The sequence below is a fragment of the Polypterus senegalus genome, chromosome 10 (genome assembly GCF_016835505.1).
Source record: "Polypterus senegalus isolate Bchr_013 chromosome 10, ASM1683550v1, whole genome shotgun sequence".
NCBI lineage: Eukaryota > Metazoa > Chordata > Cladistia > Polypteriformes > Polypteridae > Polypterus > Polypterus senegalus.
The window spans coordinates 31,576,719-31,595,919 of NC_053163.1; the positions used below are offsets into that span (position 1 = coordinate 31,576,719).

The 19,201-nt window shown below is 40.4% G+C and overlaps 1 protein-coding gene across 3 annotated transcripts in view; it reads left to right on the forward strand.

Annotated features, from left to right (window-relative positions):
• Nucleotides 1–10,414: 10,414 nt before the first annotated feature.
• Nucleotides 10,415–19,201, forward strand: part of LOC120537030 (endothelial zinc finger protein induced by tumor necrosis factor alpha-like) — a 32,364-nt gene continuing 23,577 nt past the window's right edge. For 2 of the 3 annotated variants that reach the window (XM_039765631.1, XM_039765632.1), the window contains exons 1-2: nt 10,417–10,910; nt 15,959–16,480. In XM_039765631.1, the coding sequence (XP_039621565.1) occupies nt 10,505–10,910; nt 15,959–16,480 (928 nt within the window). In that variant the 5' untranslated portion in view covers nt 10,417–10,504. Of the gene's footprint in view, nt 10,911–15,958; nt 16,481–19,201 lie in introns of all 3 variants that reach the window. The other variant, XM_039765633.1, reaches the window with a different exon arrangement.

Here is a 19,201-nt window from a genome sequence, read left to right on the forward strand (position 1 = left end):
TCACAGCGCATCACCTTTTCCATATTTTGTTATGTTACAGGCTTATTCAAAAGTGGATTAAATTCATTTTTTTCCTCAGAATTCTACACACAACACCCCATAATGACAACGTGAAAAAAGTTTACTTGAGTGACTTGAGGCTGTAATTGTATTGAGCAAAGGCTGTGAATACTTATGTACATGTGCTTTCTCAATTTTTTATTTTTAACAAATTTGGAAAAACCTCAAGTAAACTTTTTTCACATTTTCATTATGGGGTGTTGTGTGTAGAATTCTGAGGAAAAAAAATGAATTTAATCCATTCTGGAATAAGGCTGTAACATAACAAAATGTGGAAATAGTGATGCGCTGTGAATACTTTCCGGATGCACTGTACACATCAATGTCTGTATACTTGAAAGCAGCAGTCCTCAGCCTGTGTGCCCCAGGTGGTACATGAGGAAACAAAAAAATGGGTAAAAAGTGGCACTTAAAAAAACACCCAGAGGTCAAAGTTGAGTCTTCATGCTCAGCCGTGTTCCAATTTCACCACTTTGTCTCATGAGCTCCTGTTCCAAGACTGCACTTATTTCTGTCCCACCCCTGTTCTCCTCTACTAAGTGCAATGCCTGTGCCAAATCAGAGTCTTCCAATGCACACATTGGCTCTGAGAGAACATTTGTCTCTCTCTTGAATGAGCCAATCCTTGCCAGGATGGAGACTGCTCAGGAACCGCACACCAAGACTGAAGGGTTTTTGTAAAGGAGAGCATTTTAACAGGTGAGTGCTGTCTTTCTTAGCCCCTCTCTCCTTTGCATGAGCAGGTGACACAGGATCTCTCGGTCTCAGGGCCGGTCCTTCAATATTTCAATGTTATTGTTCTAATTTTGGTGACCTTATTTTTGTGCCAATGTTTGATAACCTTAATCCTTCCTTTAAAATACATCCAGGAATAGGCTAAAGTTAGAAAGCGCTTAAAATTATTAAAACTGAAACCAGATGTGGACAGTAGTGGCCATATCTTGTATATAAACATCTACATGGGGAAGTGCGTCTGTCTGTCTGTCCTGGAAGTGAGAGGTGGAGTTGGGGTAAGGACTCCACCTCCGAGGATACACAAGTGAGGCCAGCACATCAGCAAAGTGAAACCTCAGAAGAAAGAGTCACTCACTTAGTGGCTAATACAGAAGCTAGGCGACCACATTGGCAAAACGAAACCTCCGAAGAAAGACAGTCGCTTAGCTGCTAATAAACAATTGAGGCCAGCACATCAGCAAAGCGAAACCTCCAAAGAAATAGTCACTTGCGTAGCCACTAATACAGAAGCGAGGTGAGTACATCAGCAAAACGGTATCCCTTTTACTTTTCCTCCCACCGCTAATACACAAACGATGCGAGCACGCTGGCAAAAGGAAACTTCCTAGGAGAGAGATGACCAGAGAAGTTCCTTTCAATTACCTGACATCTCTACATTTCAATTTTTTTTCTGACGAATTCAATAGTTTCTAGGACCCTGGGCTTTTTACAGCAAGGGCTTACATGACTAGTAATATATAAAGACACTCAACTTTTACAACTAATTTTGAGTTATTTGCCTCTTTGTTTTTTGACCTGTAGTTACAGTGGTGTGAAAAACTATTTGCCCCCTTCCTGATTTCTTATTCTTTTGCATGTTTGTCACACAAAATGTTTCTGATCATCAAACACATTTAACCATTAGTCAAATATAACACAAGTAAACACAAAATGCAGTTTTTAAATGATGGTTTTATTATTTAGGAGAAAAAATCCAAACCTACATGGCCCTGTGTGAAAAAGTAATTGCCCCCTGAACCTAATAACTGGTTGGGCCACCCTTAGCAGCAATAAATGCAATCAAGCGTTTGCGATAACTTGCAAAGATTCTTTTACAGCGCTCTGGAGGAATTTTGGCCCACTCATCTTTGCAGAATTGTTGTAATTCAGCTTTATTTGAGGGTTTTCTAGCATGAACCGCCTTTTTAAGGTCATGCCATAGCATCTCAATTGGATTCAGGTCAGGACTTTGACTAGGCCACTCCAAAGTCTTCATTTTGTTTTTCTTCAGCCATTCAGAGGTGGATTTGCTGGTGTGTTTTGGGTCATTGTCCTGTTGCAGCACCCAAGATCGCTTCAGCTTGAGTTGACGAACAGATGGCCGGACATTCTCCTTCAGGATTTTTTGGTAGACAGTAGATTTCATGGTTCCATCTATCACAGCAAGCCTTCCAGGTCCTGAAGCAGCAAAACAACCCCAGACCATCACACTACCACCTCCATATTTTACTGTTGGTATGATGTTCTTTTTCTGAAATGCTGTGTTCCTTTTATGCCAGATGTAACGGGACATTTGCCTTCCAAAAGTTCAACTTTTGTCTCATCAGTCCACAAGGTATTTTCCCAAAAGTCTTGGCAATCATTGAGATGTTTCTTAGCAAAATTGAGACGAGCCCTAATGTTCTTTTTGCTTAACAGTGGTTTGCGTCTTGTAAATCTGCCATGCAGGCCGTTTTTGCCCAGTCTCTTTCTTATGATGGAGTTGTGAACACTGACCTTAATTGAGGCAAGTGAAGCCTGCAGTTCTTTAGACGTTGTCCTGGGGTCTTTGTGACCTCTCGGATGAGTCGTCTCTGCGCTCTTGGGGTAATTTTGGTCGGCAGGCCACTCCTGGGAAGGTTCACCACTGTTCCATGTTTTTGCCATTTGTGGATAATGGCTCTCACTGTGGTTCGCTGGAGTCCCAAAGCTTTAGAAATGGCTTTATAACCTTTACCAGACTGATAGATCTCAATTACTTCTGTTCTCATTTGTTCCTGAATTTCTTTGGATCTTGGCATGATGTCTAGCTTTTGAGGTGCTTTTGGTCTACTTCTCTGTGTCAGGGAGCTCCTATTGAAGTGATTTCTTGATTGAAACAGGTGTGGCAGTAATTAGGCCTGGGAGTGGCTACGGAAATTGAACTCAGGTGTGATACACCACAGTTAGGTTATTTTTGAACAAGGGGGCAATTACTTTTTCATGCAGGGCCATGTAGGTTTGGATTTTTTTTCTCCCTAAATAATAAAAAACATCATTTAAAAACTGCATTTTGTGTTTACTTGTGTTATATTTGACTAATGGTTAAATGTGTTTGATGATCAGAAACATTTTGTGTGACAAACATGCAAAAGAGTAAGAAATCAGGAAGGGGGCAAATAGTTTTTCACACCACTGTATATGTAACATGAGTTATTTTTCTGCTTCTTTTGATCTGGATACTTTTTGTCAATTAAAAACATTAACATTTTAGGTGTTCTAATTTTATTGCCTATTAAACAATGCTTCTGTTCTTACATTAAAAATAATTAATTAAAAAAGTATTTGATGTACATAACAAAACTAAAAGACACACAATTACAAAAAAATCTCTCTGTGAGTACTTGTTAAAATCGCCAAATGCAACGCAAGAGGGAGCGATGGGAATTAAGAAATCTCACTTTCGGGTATGCCTAGTAAGAGTTCAGTAGTTATAACATAGAACTGATAGAAAATGGGGGTACTTCAAAATATAACAATCCCTGGATTTGCTACATTAAGAAAGAATATTGAAAACCCGCTGACCTGGAGATACCACGTGATACTTAATATTTTTATCACACATGTATCCATAGTCTGCTGTAGTCAAACATTTGCTTTGATGAACAGGTCTACTGTTATACAAAATCAGGCTGCGTGGCTACGGTTAGCAGTAACTGAGACCTAAGGTCATGCTCTGTTTCATCAAGTGGGGTATATATTTATTTTTTGTTTTTTGGTGTTTCCGAATCAAATGCTGCAACATTTTGGAGGGCCTTGATTTTAAAGTTTAGAGATTCCTGATCTAAGCTAATACATTTACGATGGCCAGGAAAGACACGATGTATGATGCTTGCTTTTATAATAAAACTCGCCAAGATGGTTCAAAAGACAAAATTATTGATACCTGCAAACTTAATGTGGGCAATATATATATATATATATATATATATATATATAAACTGCTCAAAAAAATTAAAGGTACACTTTGAAAACACATCAGATCTCAATGGGAGAAAGAAATCCTCCTGGATATCTATACTGATATAGACTGGGTAATGTGTTAGGAACGAAAGGATGCCACATCGTTTGATGGAAATGAAAATGATCAACCTACAGAGCCCTGAATTCAAAGACGCCCCAAAAATCAAAGTGAAAAATTATGTGGCAGGCTAGTCCATTTTGCCAAAATTTAATTGCAGCAACTCAAAATTGTACGCAGCACTTTGTATGGCCCCTGTGTTCTTGTATACATGCCTGACAACATCGGTGCATGCTTCTAATGAGATGACAGATGGTGTTGTGGGGATCTCCTCCCAGATCTGGACCAGGGCATCACTGAGCTCCTGGACAGTCTGAGGTGCAACCTGGTGGCATTGGATGGACCAAAACATAATGTCCCAGAGGTGTTCTATTGGATTTAGATCAGGAAAGTGTGGTGGCCAGTCAATGGTATCAATTCCTTCATCCTCCAGGAACTGCCTGCATACTCTCACCACATGAGGCCAGGAATTGTCGTGCACCAGGAGCCACTGTACCAGCATAGGGTCTGACAATGGGTCCAAGGATTTCATCCTGATACCTAATGGCAGCCAAGGTGCCTTTGTCAAGCCTGTAGCGGTCTGTGTGACCCTCCATGGATATGCCTCCCCAGACAATCATTAACCCACCACCAAACTGCTCATGCTGAATGATGTTACAGGCAGCATAATGTTCTCCATGGCTTCTCCAGACCCTTTCACTTCTGTCACGTGCTCAGGGTGAACCTGCTCTCATCTGTAAAAAGCACAGGGCACCAGTGGTGCATCTGCCAATTCTGGTATTCTATGGCGAATGCCAATCGAGCTGCATGCTGCTGGGCAGTGAGCTCAGGGCCCATTAGATGACATGGGGCCCTTGGGTCACCCTCATGAAGTCTTTCTGGTTGTTTGGTCAGAGACATTCACACCAGTGGCCTGCTGGAGGTCATTTTGTAGGGCTCTGGCAGTGCTCATCCTGTTCCTCCTTGCCCAAAGGAGCAGATACTGGTCCTGCTGATGGGTTATGGATCTTCTATGGCCCTCTCCAGTTCTCCTAGAGTAACTGCTTGTCTCCTAGAATCTCCTCCATGCCCTTGAGACTGTGCAGGGAGACACAGCAAACCTTCTGGCAATGACACGTATTGATGTGCCATCCTGGAGAAGTTGGACTACCTGTGCAACCTCTGTAGGGTCCAGGTAGGTATCACCTCGTGCTACCAGTAGTGATACTGACTGTAGCCAAATGCAAAACTAGTGAAGAAACAGTCAGAAAAGATGAGGAGGGAAAATGTCAGTGGCCTCCACCTGTTAAACCATTCCTGTTTTGGGGGTCATTTCATTGTTGCCCCTCTAGTGCATCTGTTGTTAATTTCATTAACACCACAGCAGCTGAATCTGATTAACAACCCCCTCTGCTACTTAACTGACCACCTGAAATTTCATTAACTTGATGCTATTCTCTGATTAAAAAGTGTTCCTTTAATTCTTTTGAGCAGTATATATATATCACAAAAGCAGACCGTCCTTGGTTTAAGCACAAGACATGTATGATGCCGCTGTTAAAAATTCTTCATGTTGTGTAACAAAATCTGTGTTGGACTGCAATCCATTAGTACAACTTAACTTGTGTCCATGAATGAAACAAAATCTAAAGCATTAACTATAGCATTTCATGGATTACATCAGAGTGCAGACCTCTAAATATACAGTAGCTGATGATACAGGGCTGAGAGACATCATAGTCAAACATTGTAACACTAGATGGCGCTATACCAGCTCTTACCCCAACACACAGACACTGACAACACAAGGTAAAAGCATCAAGAAGTTGTTTAATTTTCTTTTGCCTTCTTATACAGTGCCCAAAGCAGCTCCACCACAATAAACAGATAATAAGAACAATAATGCACACACAATAAGCAAAATATTTTCTGCTTCACTCCTCCCAACTCCGGCTCCCTTGCTGGGTCTCCAGCAATCCTTTATATAGTCCTTGATCCGTTCTTCCTGCCACGTAACTCGCCAGCACTTCCGGGTCAAATGGAGGGCTTGAGTTTTTTTTCGGCCCGGAAGTACTTCAGAGCTTCCGTCCCCGTAACTTAAGAGTACTTCTGGGCTATACGGGAAGAAAAATCCCCCTGTCGTCCTGCAGCGTCTGCTGGCGGCACCCACAGTACCCAGCAGAGCTCTAAAGCCGAACTCCATATCCCATGGTGCACTGCGGCAATCTGGGGCACAACTATGCTGCAGGGAAGTCACCATCTAGTGTCCTGGGGGAGGCAGTGGCCCAAATTAGCTGCCTTTCCCCATCCTTCTGATCTTTGGGCGTCCTGGCAAGGTTGAGCAGCTAGCTGTCCATCACAAAATACACGTTAGATCTAATTACTATGTAGAAAGTTGACATTCAAAATTTAAATTTTAAATAAATCAAGTTATTACTGATCACTGCTTAACAACATTTGATGTCTTTTTTGCCCTTACCAGTACACTTGCAGATCGCAACAAGGACAATGAGACATCTAGAATGTAACAAAATTGAAGATATTTTGAAAAACAAAAGCATAACTGTAGAAAACAATCTAGATCAGTAAACATCAAATTATAATGTGACTTTTCTGCCTTGAAAGGCTTTGGATACAGTACCTACCATTAATATATTAGTGATTAAAGTGCTTAGAAACTCACTCTGCTTAAAATTGGAGTACTCAAGCTCGAAAGGTCGAGTAAAGGTCCATAAATATTTGGACAGAGACAACTTTTTTCTCATTTTGGTTCTGTACATTACCACAATAAATTTTAAATGAAACATCTGCGATGCAGTTGAAGTGCAGACTTTCAGCTTTAATTCAGTGGGTTGAACAAAAAGATTGCATAAAAATGTGAGACAACTAAAGCATTTTTTTAACACAATCCCTTCATTTCAGGGGCTCAAAAGTAATTGGACAATTGACTCAAAGGCTATTTCATGGGCAGGTGTGTTCAAGTCCGTCGTTATGTCATTATCAATTAAGAAGATAAAAGGCCTGGAGTTGATCTGAGGTGTGGTGCTTGCATGTGGAAGATTTTGCTTTGAACAGACAACATGCGGTCAAAGGAGCTCTCCAAGCAGGTGAAAGAAGCCATCTTTAAGCTGCAAAAACAGAAAAAAAAAATCAGAGAAATTGATACAATATTACGAGTGGCAAAAACTACAGTTTGGTACATCCTGAGAAAGAAAGCAAGCACTGGTGAACTCATCAACGCAAAAAGACCTGGACGTCCACGGAAGACAACAGTGGTGGATGATCACAGAATCATTTCCATGGTGAAGAGAAACCCCTTCAAAACAGCCAAACAAGTGAACAACACTCTCCAGGGGGTCGGCGTATCGATATCCACGTCTACCATAAAGAGAAGACTGCATGAAAGTAAATACAGAGGGTGCACTGCAAGGTGCAAGCCACTCATAAGCCTCAAGAATAGAAAGGCTAGATTGGACTTTGGTTGCTTTTCACTTGTTGAAGACTAAACTTCGGACAGAAAGGCCCACAAACAAACAGCAACTGAAAGCCGCTGCAGTTAAGGCCTGGCAGAGCATTGAAAAGGAGGAAACCCAGCATCTGGTGATGTCCATGAGGTCAAGACTTCAGGCTGTCATTGCCAGCAAAGGGTTTTCAACCAAGTATTAGAAATGAACATTTTATTTCCAGTTATTTAATTTGTTCAATTACTTTTAAACCCCTGAAATGAAGGGATTGTGTTAAAAAATACTTTAGTTGCCTCACATTTTTATGCAACCATTTTGTTCAGCCCACTGAATTAAAGCTGAAAGTCTGCACTTCAACTGCATCTGAGTTGTTTCATTTAAAATTCATTGTGGTAATGTACAGAACCAAAATTAAAAAAAAAGTTGTTTCTGTCCAAATATTTATGGACCTAACTGTAGATGAAGTGTAACAAAGCCTCATACACTGAGACAACAGACGAGGCACGCAGAGAGTGTCGTAATCTGAGTCTCATAATATGCTTACTGAAAGGAGACGATCCACCACAGCAACAGCTACTCCCTGAATATGACAGCCATCAGAGCAACTGGACCAATAAAATGCGTTCCCACCTATAGAGATCTGGCCAGTCACAGGTCTGCACACCTCAGGGAGTACCATCACTGAAATGTGGAGTTTTCAAAGCTCCTCCAACAACAGAGGAAAATGAACTTCATGGCAGAGAGACAAGATGTTCCATGCGCCTACTTGGATGGACTGCCTCAAATTGGGACCCGAGTACTGCTGTGCAGTGGGCGACAATTCAGCACCACACCAGTTTCAATCCCCAGTAGGTCTGACCGCTTTGGCTTTCCAGCAGTTTTGACTCTTCTGGGGATGAGGCTTCCGAGGATATCTGTGATATCTGGAGTGAACTTCTCCAAGCTGTTAGTAAGGCTGTCCTTCTTGCATTGCAAGCAATCTTTGCTTCCATTTGGGGGATAGGCATCTCCTCAACTGACTGGAAAAGGGGACTTGTCGTCCCTAACTGGAAAGGGAATGGGTATCACCTGGACTGTGGCAACTACAGGGCTATAACATTATTCTCGGTGTTGGGTAAGCTCCTTGCTAGGGTCATCCTCAATAGGATCTGTGATCACTTGCTCACCAGCGACAGGAGCAGTCTGGTTTTACACCTAAGAAGTCTATCATCGACCACATCTTGGCACTGAGGGTTCTCATGGAGCACAAACACGAATATCGGCAGAGTTTCTCTGCAGCTTTTGTCGATTTTCAGAAAGTGTTCAACTTAGTTGATCGAGCTGACCTGTGGGACACCCTGAGGCTTTGTCTCTTCAAAGAATCCTTGGGTATCGCTGGTTTGACTTTGTGTCACACAAGTGGTTGCTCACAGTGTCCCGATTGAGGCATATTACCTGCATTGTGAATGAGCGTCAGTTATGGCACTAGAGCCATGTGGCACGGTTCCCCGAGGGTGATCCAGCTTGCAGATTCTTTATTGTTGAGGACCCAAGCTGCTGGGCCAGGCCAAGGGGATGCCCATGTAAGACCTGGCTGCTGCAGACAGACGATTACTTCCAAGGGGTCGGACTGGACCTTGTGTCTGCCTAGGGGGTTGCCAGTGAAGATTGCGAGGTGTTTCGTCATGTGTGGGTGTGGCAACGTGCTGTAAAAGTGCATACTCCCCAACCTGACCTGACCTGACCTTTCTTTACTGGTATGCTACTGACTGCTTATAGTAAGGTGACCAGAATTTTTTTGGGCCAATTCCGGGGAAATGTGGGGTTGGGGGCTATTCACTAAAGAGTACAAAGCGAAAGCTTATCACGTGATTTCTCGCCAAAGTTGCAGAATGTGGTAAAGCATAACCGCCGTCAAAACACCGCACACGCGCGGCGAGTTCAAATTATCGTGGTGATGAGATATATTCAAAAAAGTGAACCAGCTGAAACCGGGGACAAAACAGGGACATGTTTCTGAGTAAGGACAGTTGTCCGAAAAAGGGGACTGTCCCCGGAAAACGGGGACGGATGGTCACCTTACTTATAGTGACAATCAAACAAAAATGGAATGTCCTTTACCTGTTTGAAATGTAGAATTTTTATATTTTAAATGAGGATTTGAACCCAGGATGCTGAAATTTTGGGGCAACATAACTAATGACTGTCATTTTTAGGTGCAATATAAAATAATTGCTTGAACATTTTTAAAGTATAATTTTTGGTAGGTAGTTTAAGTGATTTGCTGAGTGCCATTCAGTCAATAAGTAGTGTGCTTAAAGCTTACACCTTAAACAGTTCGTGCACTGAGCTGTCCGTGAAGATTGACTGACTGCCCAGGTAAGTATTTGATCGCCACTTTTACTTTCTTAACATTCATTCATATAACGTATATAATATACACCTATGTATGAATGTGTGTATATATACATACATACATGTACAAAGTTGGTTTATATGCGTTTTTAGTTCTTATATTTCGTTAATCGGTATTTTTCGGATACCTGTACATTGCAGATCCTACGGAAGCGTATTAGGGCCACGGTGAAAAAAAAAATACGGACACAGCGAAGAAAAAAAAAATCTAAATGTCGAGATTAAAGTCGACATGCTAACTTTATTCTCGACATTTCCACTTTATTCTCGACATTTACGTCGAGATTAAAGTCGACATGCTGACTTTATTCTCGACACTTCCATTTAGATTTTTTTCCTTCCCTGTGTCCGTATTTTTTTTTTCACCGTGGCCCTAATACGCTTCCGTACTGATCACATCAATAAAGATTTTTAAAAAGTGCTCGAACAAAGTTTTAAAAAGTCACGCGATACAAGAATCGGAAGTAGTTGTTCGTCACTTCCTGGTGTTACACTTCTCCATCTTCCCCTTTGCTGCCCGTCAAGCGGCTGGAAGGAGACGCGAGGCAGCTGTCGCGGTTTTAACTGACAAAAGATGGCCTGCGAAGTGTTTTCTTCCGCGTTTAAGAAGCAAATCGCGACCACGATCGAGCGCGAGGTACGAAGTGCATCGCGGGCCGTATTCACAAAATGTTGCGACTACTTGGATGGCGGATTGCCTCCGCAAGCTGCGAAACTTCAGGAGAGTCTGGTGAAGACGGAATCCGAGATGGAAAGCCACTTCGCGTTTGTCATCGAGGAGGAAATGCTGGCAGCGGTGGAGGTGATCGTGACCGAGTTTACGGATCACGTCGAGGAAAAACTCGCGTTTCTTCAGTTCAACATGTCGGAGAGAAATAAAGAGATTGCGGATTTGAAACGGCAGCTGAGCGACATTCAGGGCGACGTGAGCGCGGAGCGGAAAACTCCGTACCCTGCAGAAGCGGTGGCCACACGGACAGGTAAAAGGGGGTTTACTACAAAAACGGATGGATGGGTGATTTTACATTTCAGGTCCATTTTCTTTATATCTACATTTTACCAGACAGTGTTGTATGCGTGAGCCGTTAACGTAAAAGTTTTGTGTTTATTGCCGTATTCCTGCACCTAATTTCCTCAGGTGTCTTTCAGTCGGTTCTTGCCTTAAATTCAGGGAAAAACAAATATACTGGAATAGTCAGGTGATATGGGTTATTTTTGTTATATATCCATACAATGTGTATTTAGGGTGAATAGATGAATATGATGCTAAAATACAGAATGTCAGCCTTCATTTTGCAGTGTTTTACATGCCACATGAACAATATTGGGGGAAAAATGTCAATTGATGTGTTTATTCCCCCATTTCCAGCTGAGTAAAACTATTTGGACAAAAGAACCTGAAGCAAAATAAAGTTTAGTTAAAGTAGGTATTTGATCAAATGCCCCTTACACACAATAACTTCCCAAATTTGTGACATATTGTCATCACCAGACGGTTTATAATTTTATTTGGCATGTTTTGCTAGGTGTTTACGGCAGCCTCTTTAAGTTGGTGCCTGTTTTTAAGGCTTTTTTTTGATTTTAGCTTCCTCTTCAACATGTGCAATGCATTCTCTGTAGGATTTAAATCAGAAGACTGTTTTGGTCAGTCCATAATTTTACTTTTTCTGTCTGGTGAATGCCTTCATTAGATGGGCAGTATGTTCCAACAACGTTTATTTCTATAGCACCTTTTCCTGCAAAGGATGTCGCTCAAAGTGCTTTACAGGATGTTAAAGAAAAAGTATAAAAATAGATACAAATTAGAATGAATAAGCAACATATCAAAAATATTAGGTATAAATAAATGAATATATAATTGTATAAAGTAAGCATATAAATACAGAAAAAGTCTTGTTCAAATATATATTTTAATTTTAAGTCTTTAAAGATGAGTCCAGTACTATTGTTAGAGGCTGGAGAGGACAAAAAGAAAAACAAACACTTAGGGGAATAATGCTGGTCAAAAAACAAAATCTGCAGGGGTCCCAAGGCCAAAATACCACCCAGAATCCACTGGATAGTCCATGTAACATACAGTGCATCCGGAAAGTGTTCAAAGCACATCACCTTTTCCACATTTTGTTATGTTACAGCCTTATTCCAAAATGGATTAAATTCATTTTTTCCTCAGAATTCTACACACAACACCCCATAATGACAACATGAAAAAAAGTTTACTTGAGATTTTTGCCAATTTATTAAAAATAAAAAAATTGAGAAAGCACATGTACATACGTATTCACAGCCTTTGCTGTGAAGCTGCAAATTGAGCTCAGGTGCATCCTGTTTCCCCTGATCATCCTTGAGATGTTTCTGCAGCTTCATTGGAGTCCACCTGCGGTAAATTCAGTTGATTGGACATGATTTGGAAAGGCACACACCTGTCTATTTAAGGTCCCACAGTTGACAGTTCATGTCAGAGCACAAACCAAGCATGAAGTCAAAGGAATTGTCTGTAGACGTCCGAGACAGGATTGTCTCGAGGCACAAATCTGGGGAAGGTTACAGAAAATTTTCTGTTGCTTTGAAGGTCCCAATGAGCACAGTGGCCTCCATCATCCATAAGTGGAAGAAGTTCGAAACCACCAGGATTCTTTCTAGAGCTGGCCGGCCATCTAAACTGAGTGATCGGGGGAGAAGGGCCTTAGTCAGGGAGGTGACCAAGAACCCAATGGTCACTCTGTCAGAGCTCCTCTGTGGAAAGAAAAGAACCATTCAGAAGGACAACCATCTCTGCAGCAATCCACCAGTCAGACCTGTATGGTAGAGTGGCCAGACGGAAGCCACTCCTTAGTAAAAGGCACATGGCAGCCCGCCTGGAGTTTGCCAAAAGGCACCTGAAGGACTCTCAGACCATGAGAAAGAAAATTCTCTGGTCTGATGAGACAAAGATTGAACTCTTTGGTGTGAATGCCAGGCGTCACGTTTAGAGGAAACCAGGCACCATCCCTACAGTGAAGAATGGTAGTGGCAGCATCATGCTGTGGGGATGTTTTTCAGAGGCAGGAACTGGGAGACTAGTCAGGATAAAAGGAAAGACAACTGCAGCGATGTACAGAGACATCCTGGATGAAAACCTGCTCCAGAGCGCTCTTGACCTCAGACTGGGGGACGGTTCATCTATCAGCAGGACAACAACCCTAAGCACACAGCCAAGATATCAAAGGAGTGGCTTCAGGACAACTCTGTGAATGTCCTTGAGTGGCCCAGCCAGAGACCAGATTTGAATCCGATTGAACATCTCTGGAGAGATCTTAAAATGGCTGTGCACCGACGCTTCCTATCCAACCTGATGGAGCTTGAGAGGTGCTGCAAAGAGGAATGGGCAAAACTGGCCAAGGATAGGTGTGCCAAGCTTGTGGCATCATATTCAAAAAGACTTGAGGCTGTAATTGCTGCCAAAGGTGCATCGACAAAGTATTGAGCAAAGGCTGTGAATACTTATTACATGTGATTTCTCAGTTTTTTTATTTTTAATAAATTTGCAAAAAACACAAACTTTTTTCACATTGTGATTATGTGGTGTTGTGTGTAGAATTCTTAGGAAAAAAATGAATTGAATCCATTTTGAAATAAGGCTGTAACATAACAAAATGTGGAAAAAGTGTTGCGCTGTGAATACTTTCCGGATGCACTGTAGATGTAATTAACACTAGAATTACCAGAGTCTACGAAAAAAACTCATAGATCCAGTCCACCTTAAAACCATTTGCACCTCTCCGCCAGCGTCTTTTGTCCTGTAAATGTGCCAATTAAGACAAGCAGCAAGCAGCCGGTTATTCCATCCCCCACCATCGCAGAATATTCACTAAGTTTTCCCAGCTCATGCCTTGTTTGATTATCTGGGAATGACTGAACTGCTGGAGTTTTAGAGTGGAAATAATAGATCGTTATTTGGAACCATTTCTACAGTAATCTGTGTAAACACAATTTGTTAAAACAGAAACATTTTCATATTTTAGTAATAAATGTTACAAAATGTAGGCATAAACTATTGAATGTGTGAAGCCTGATTTCCAAAGATCAAATAAACACTTCCACAAAAGGTTCAAGAACGATACAACAGCTCCCTTGGCGTATCGCTAAGATTTGCTGTTTCAGAGCGCAGCAGGCTTGCCGTGCCTCAGAGACCCGAGTTTGATTCCCCGCTGAGGAGAAAGTGTTATTTTTTTTTCTTTTTAACCTTCGCCGCTCTGCCTGCCTGCCAGCATCTGCTTTCTGCGCGCTGGGGCATTTTTCTTTTTCTTTTTTTCTTAAGTAAATCGTTAAGTTTAAAATGTCAGTCGCGGTTATTTCTGTTGATTAATTCATGCTTTCATTCATTATAGCTAATACTGTTATGTAGTGCCTTCTCTGTCTACCAATTATATAAGTGTCTTCCCTATCTATCCATGTATTTAGTGCCTTTCACATGTGAATGTACACTCACTGCCTGCTTGCCTTTCTGCAGCACTTGTCATATAGTGCCTTATCTATCTATCTATCTATCTATCTATCTATCTATCTATCTATCTATCTATCTTATAGTGCCTTTCATATCTATCTATCTATCTATCTATCTATCTATCTATCTATCTATCTATCTATCTATCTATCTATCTATCTATATATCTATCTATCTATCTATCTATCTATCTATCTATCTATCTATCTATCTATCTATCTATCTATCTAATCTACGTCTGCGCAGCTACAACATTCAATGCTGCCAACCACCAATATCCCATTGAATCTGTTTTAAGAGTTTTGTAAATGTGTCGATTAACACAAGCAGCATGCTATACCATCCCGCCACCGCTGCAGGAAGGGCAAAAAGTTCTTCCAGCTGATGCCTTGTTTAACTGGGAATGAGGTGTTTGGAGAGCTGTATTGGGTAAATGTACCGTTATTTGGAACACATACATTTCATGAATTTCTATGTATGTGTAGGATGATGGGAAATGCAAGAAATGTTGAACGCATGCCTAAAAGACAAATGTTTTTCATATTTCAGTAGTAAAGACAAAATTTTGATATGAAGTGTATAATGTGTGAAGTCCAACTATCAAATAAGCACTTTCACAAAAGTGTCGCTTCAGGATGCTTTTGCATTAGGGGTACCTTCTCAAGTCTTGGAGAGGTGAGATGTTTGATATCCAATCCAAAGTATTTTCAAACTTTTTATCACCCGTTTTTGTCTCCTGGGATGATTTGTGACAGTCACCCAGCTGCATTCACTGCTGAAAGGGTGGGATGTGATGAACCAACGTGTGTGTGTTTTTTAAACTCTCCTGTCATTTTTTTCCTTTGCATGTAAATGAGTGTGTATTTCTTTTTTCCCTTGTACATAATTTTACAGCCATATCATTATAGTAGTGTTGGCTGTGTATACCATTTTGCTATGTTAGCCTCCAGCTACTGTCAATGTGCGAATGCACTAGAAGTTTACAGCGTAGAAAGAATTTTTCCATTTATGTCAGTGTGACTTTGTTTTTTTTTTTTAAATAATTTAAATGAATTTGATTGTTAATGTCTGCATTTTGTGTTTGGAAAGTTTATTTTTTTAATTTAAATGCTAATCTATTTTTGAGCTATGTCTCGATGAACTGCATATGTCTACCAAGTGATACTCCATGTATTTGCAGTCTCATATATTTGTTTTTTGATTACAGTATTATTGTTTATACTGTGTTTTATCTCTGCTCTGTTAGCATTGATGTTGTTTTTTTCTATTTTTACATGTCAATGATGGAGCGTAAGGATGGGCTGCCATCCAAAGTGTTAGGCTAGATTATACCAAAGTGTTTGGTTTCTCCTTGTGTATGTTACTGATAGGACAGAGTCAGGCTTCTCCTGACCCACTAGTATATGAAGTATGGTAGGTTCAGAAGATGATGGGTGGATGAATATGTTTTCTGAGTATACTATTGTGCTGACTTGTATAGTATCATCTTCAACTGAAAAGCTTTCAAGATTTATGTGACTGAATCCTTTTTGTTTCACACAGAAAAAGAGGAGGATGAGTTTCTCTATGCAGGCCCCCACAGTGCATTGGATCACTTGGAAGATGATTTCTGCAAAGTTATCCAGGAGTCTTCAGGGCTAGTCATATCTAGAGTTGAAGGCGGATTTTGTGGGCCAACTACAGAGCCTATTGAAGAAAAGAGTGTGCAGCCAGGTACCTCTTATCAAGGAGATTATCTTCAGGATGTCAAATCTGTCTATATTAGTAAAAGTTCTTGTAGCCAAGCCCATGTCCACTCTGAAATACCTGATTCTACTGTGCCAGAGAGCAATCAAAAGCCAGAGGTGACTGAATTTGATTGTGAACACTCCCGTCTTGTTTTGGATCAGACACAGATTCTGTGTAGGTCTCCGGTTTCAGTTTGTGACCCTCTACTGCCAACATTAGATAAAGAACACAGCACATCTTTGTCTGCCCACTGTGTGAGCGAGATTCCAGAAGAAGGCTTTGCTGTAGAAGAGGAGAGACAAGACACCATGCTTACAGATAACCAGCCTCAATCAGGTAACCTTCACTGAAGTTAAAGAATTAACAATGTTATTATTGTGAGCAGTGTGTTGGTACATTGGTTAGTGTGGCTGTTTCAGAGCTCCAGATGACCTCTTTGTCTGATTATCCAGAAGGAGAAACAGTAAGTCATTGTAGTTAGTTATTTAGTAGTAAAGAGGTGCAAGTAATTAAAAATATAGTAAATTTAAAATCGTCCAAACATTTGATGATTCACAGAGTAGACTGTTTTACTAGCATAGATTTTTATTGGAATAAAAAGAATATTGGCCCATTTCCCTGACTGTATGGATATTGGAATTTCTGTGTGCAGTTCTTCTTCACATGTTCTGGTTTTGCTCCCTTCTCTTGCCTGTTTTGTATGTACTGTACATTTTTTTTTGGAATTGGGACAGTATTTCACATTACTTGCATGTTGATTTTTATTTGTCATTACAACCGTGCTTCAGAAAATTTTTTCAGTGGCGGAATGTGTAATTGTTGTCAAATTCAGCTTCCCTAAATTTTTTTTAGGCTTCGTAATGTGGTGCTAGAAAGTGAATCATTTAGATTTTTTTCTCATTCCTAAAACTCAATAAAGAGAACCAAATTAAACAAATGACACACACATTATATTAGTTTGTTTATTTATTGATAAAAATGATCCAGTGTTACTTTTCTTACTCGCAAATATGTATCTAAATCTTTGCTTTCAGTAACTAGTTTGATCCTAGAACTAAATGTTTTTGTCAACTATTGATCAGCACTGCACAAAAGCTCGGAAGAATTTAACCCCATTCCTCCTTGCAGAACTGCTTTAACTATGGGATGTTTGTGGACTTCCCAATAATTACATATATTTTTTTTAATGTTACCCCATTTAGTTTGTAGTGGTGGCTGAGAAAAATGCTTAATGTCATCTCAATAGAGAAATTAAATATCAACTCAATAGGTTTGATAGGTGACCAACACTATACAATGCCAAACAAGTCCATGGAAAAAAGAAAAGACTTATGTTGCATAATCCACATGTCTGATATCCATTTGTATGGTTAAAATGTGTATATTTTTGGTAAAATATTACTACTTCCTGAAAATCCGACATTAAATGTAAACAGGGAAGACATCATTCCTCTAATGCTGTGCGTTTCAATTAAAGGCAGATTTCTACACCAATGAATGAGGGAGCGAGACAGATCTTCAGCTTAGTTCAGCTTGTACAGTGTTCTGATGATGGACTCTTGAACAATGGCATTAGTCAATGCAAGAGAGGCTTTTAGATTCTCAGATGTTATGAAAGGTTCTTTATGACCTTCTGGAATATTACACACTTTGCTCTTGGAGTCTCATTTGTTGGTTGACCACCTCTGGAAAGTGTAATAATGTACTGAATTTCCATCATTTGAACACAATTTGCCAGGCGGTGGACTCCAAACATGAGGTCTTCAACAATTTCCTTTAATTGGGGAATGACACACTTTCACAAATGAAGATATTAATTTAAATTCTTTGAACATTTCAGGGCCTCCCACACTCATATGTGAATGTCATCCTGTTGTTTGAAACACCTGATGGTAATTTCCCCTTCAGATGAATGTATTATCGTAAATGTTCTCACACGAGGGATAACTCGCAGCAGTTTCCTTCACTGTCAAAATACTCCCCTTGAGATGCAATACACTTGTCTCAGTGCTTCTTCCATTCTAGGACACAGTTCCTATTCTCATTTTTTGTAAACTTGTCTAGAGCCTCCTGCAAATTGATTTATTTTTATTTTTCCCTGGTAGCAAATAGTCTTCCCTTTAGTCTCAGTTTTAATTTCACTAACAAAAAGAAGTGACAAGGAGCAAAACTTGGTGAATGCAAGAGGTGTAAAGCAATAACTGACTGCCAATGCAGTGTGTGCAGGTGGGCTGTCATGGTGTAAAATGCACTTTTTCCTCCTCATTTTTTCTTGACCTGTAATATTAATTTAGCCTTTTAATTTATTTCTGCCAAATATAATAAAAATAAATTCAGGGAAAAGACTTTTTAGCCTGAGACGATATGTGACTTTTTCAGAGAGATACTTTCACCTCCTCCGAGACAAGACATTGTGCCAAGAGATTTAACCACAGACAAAGAATAGATAAGAAAGTAGAATGTCGTAAAGAATTAAAAAATGTCAGCGAGATACACATGCAGAGCAGGTTAGAGATAATGAAAGTACAGTGGAACCTTGGTTTGCGAGCATAATTCGTTCCGGAAACGTGCTCACAGTCCAAAGCTCTTGTATATCAAAGTAAATTTCCTCATAAGAAATAATGGAAACTCAGATGATTCGTTCCACAACCCAAAACTATTCATATAAAAATGATTAATCTGTACTAATAAAAGGCAAAGCCCTCACTCACTCACTCACTCACTCACTCACTCACTCACTCACTCACTGACTCATCACTAATTCTCCAACTTCCCGTGTAGGTAGAAGGCTGGAATTTGGCAGGCTTATTCCTCACAGCTTACTTACAAAAGTTGGGCAGGTTTCATTTCGAAATTCTACGCGTAAGGGTCATAACTGGAACCTATTTTTCTACATATAATGTAATGGAGTTGAGTTGGAGATGGCCGTGGGGGCGGAGTTTCGTGTGACATCATCACGCCTCCTACGTAAGTACGTAGAGAACAAGGAAGAACTCCAAACAGCGATGAGCACAAAACGCCATTTCACAATTGAGAAGGCAGAAAAACATTATGAAG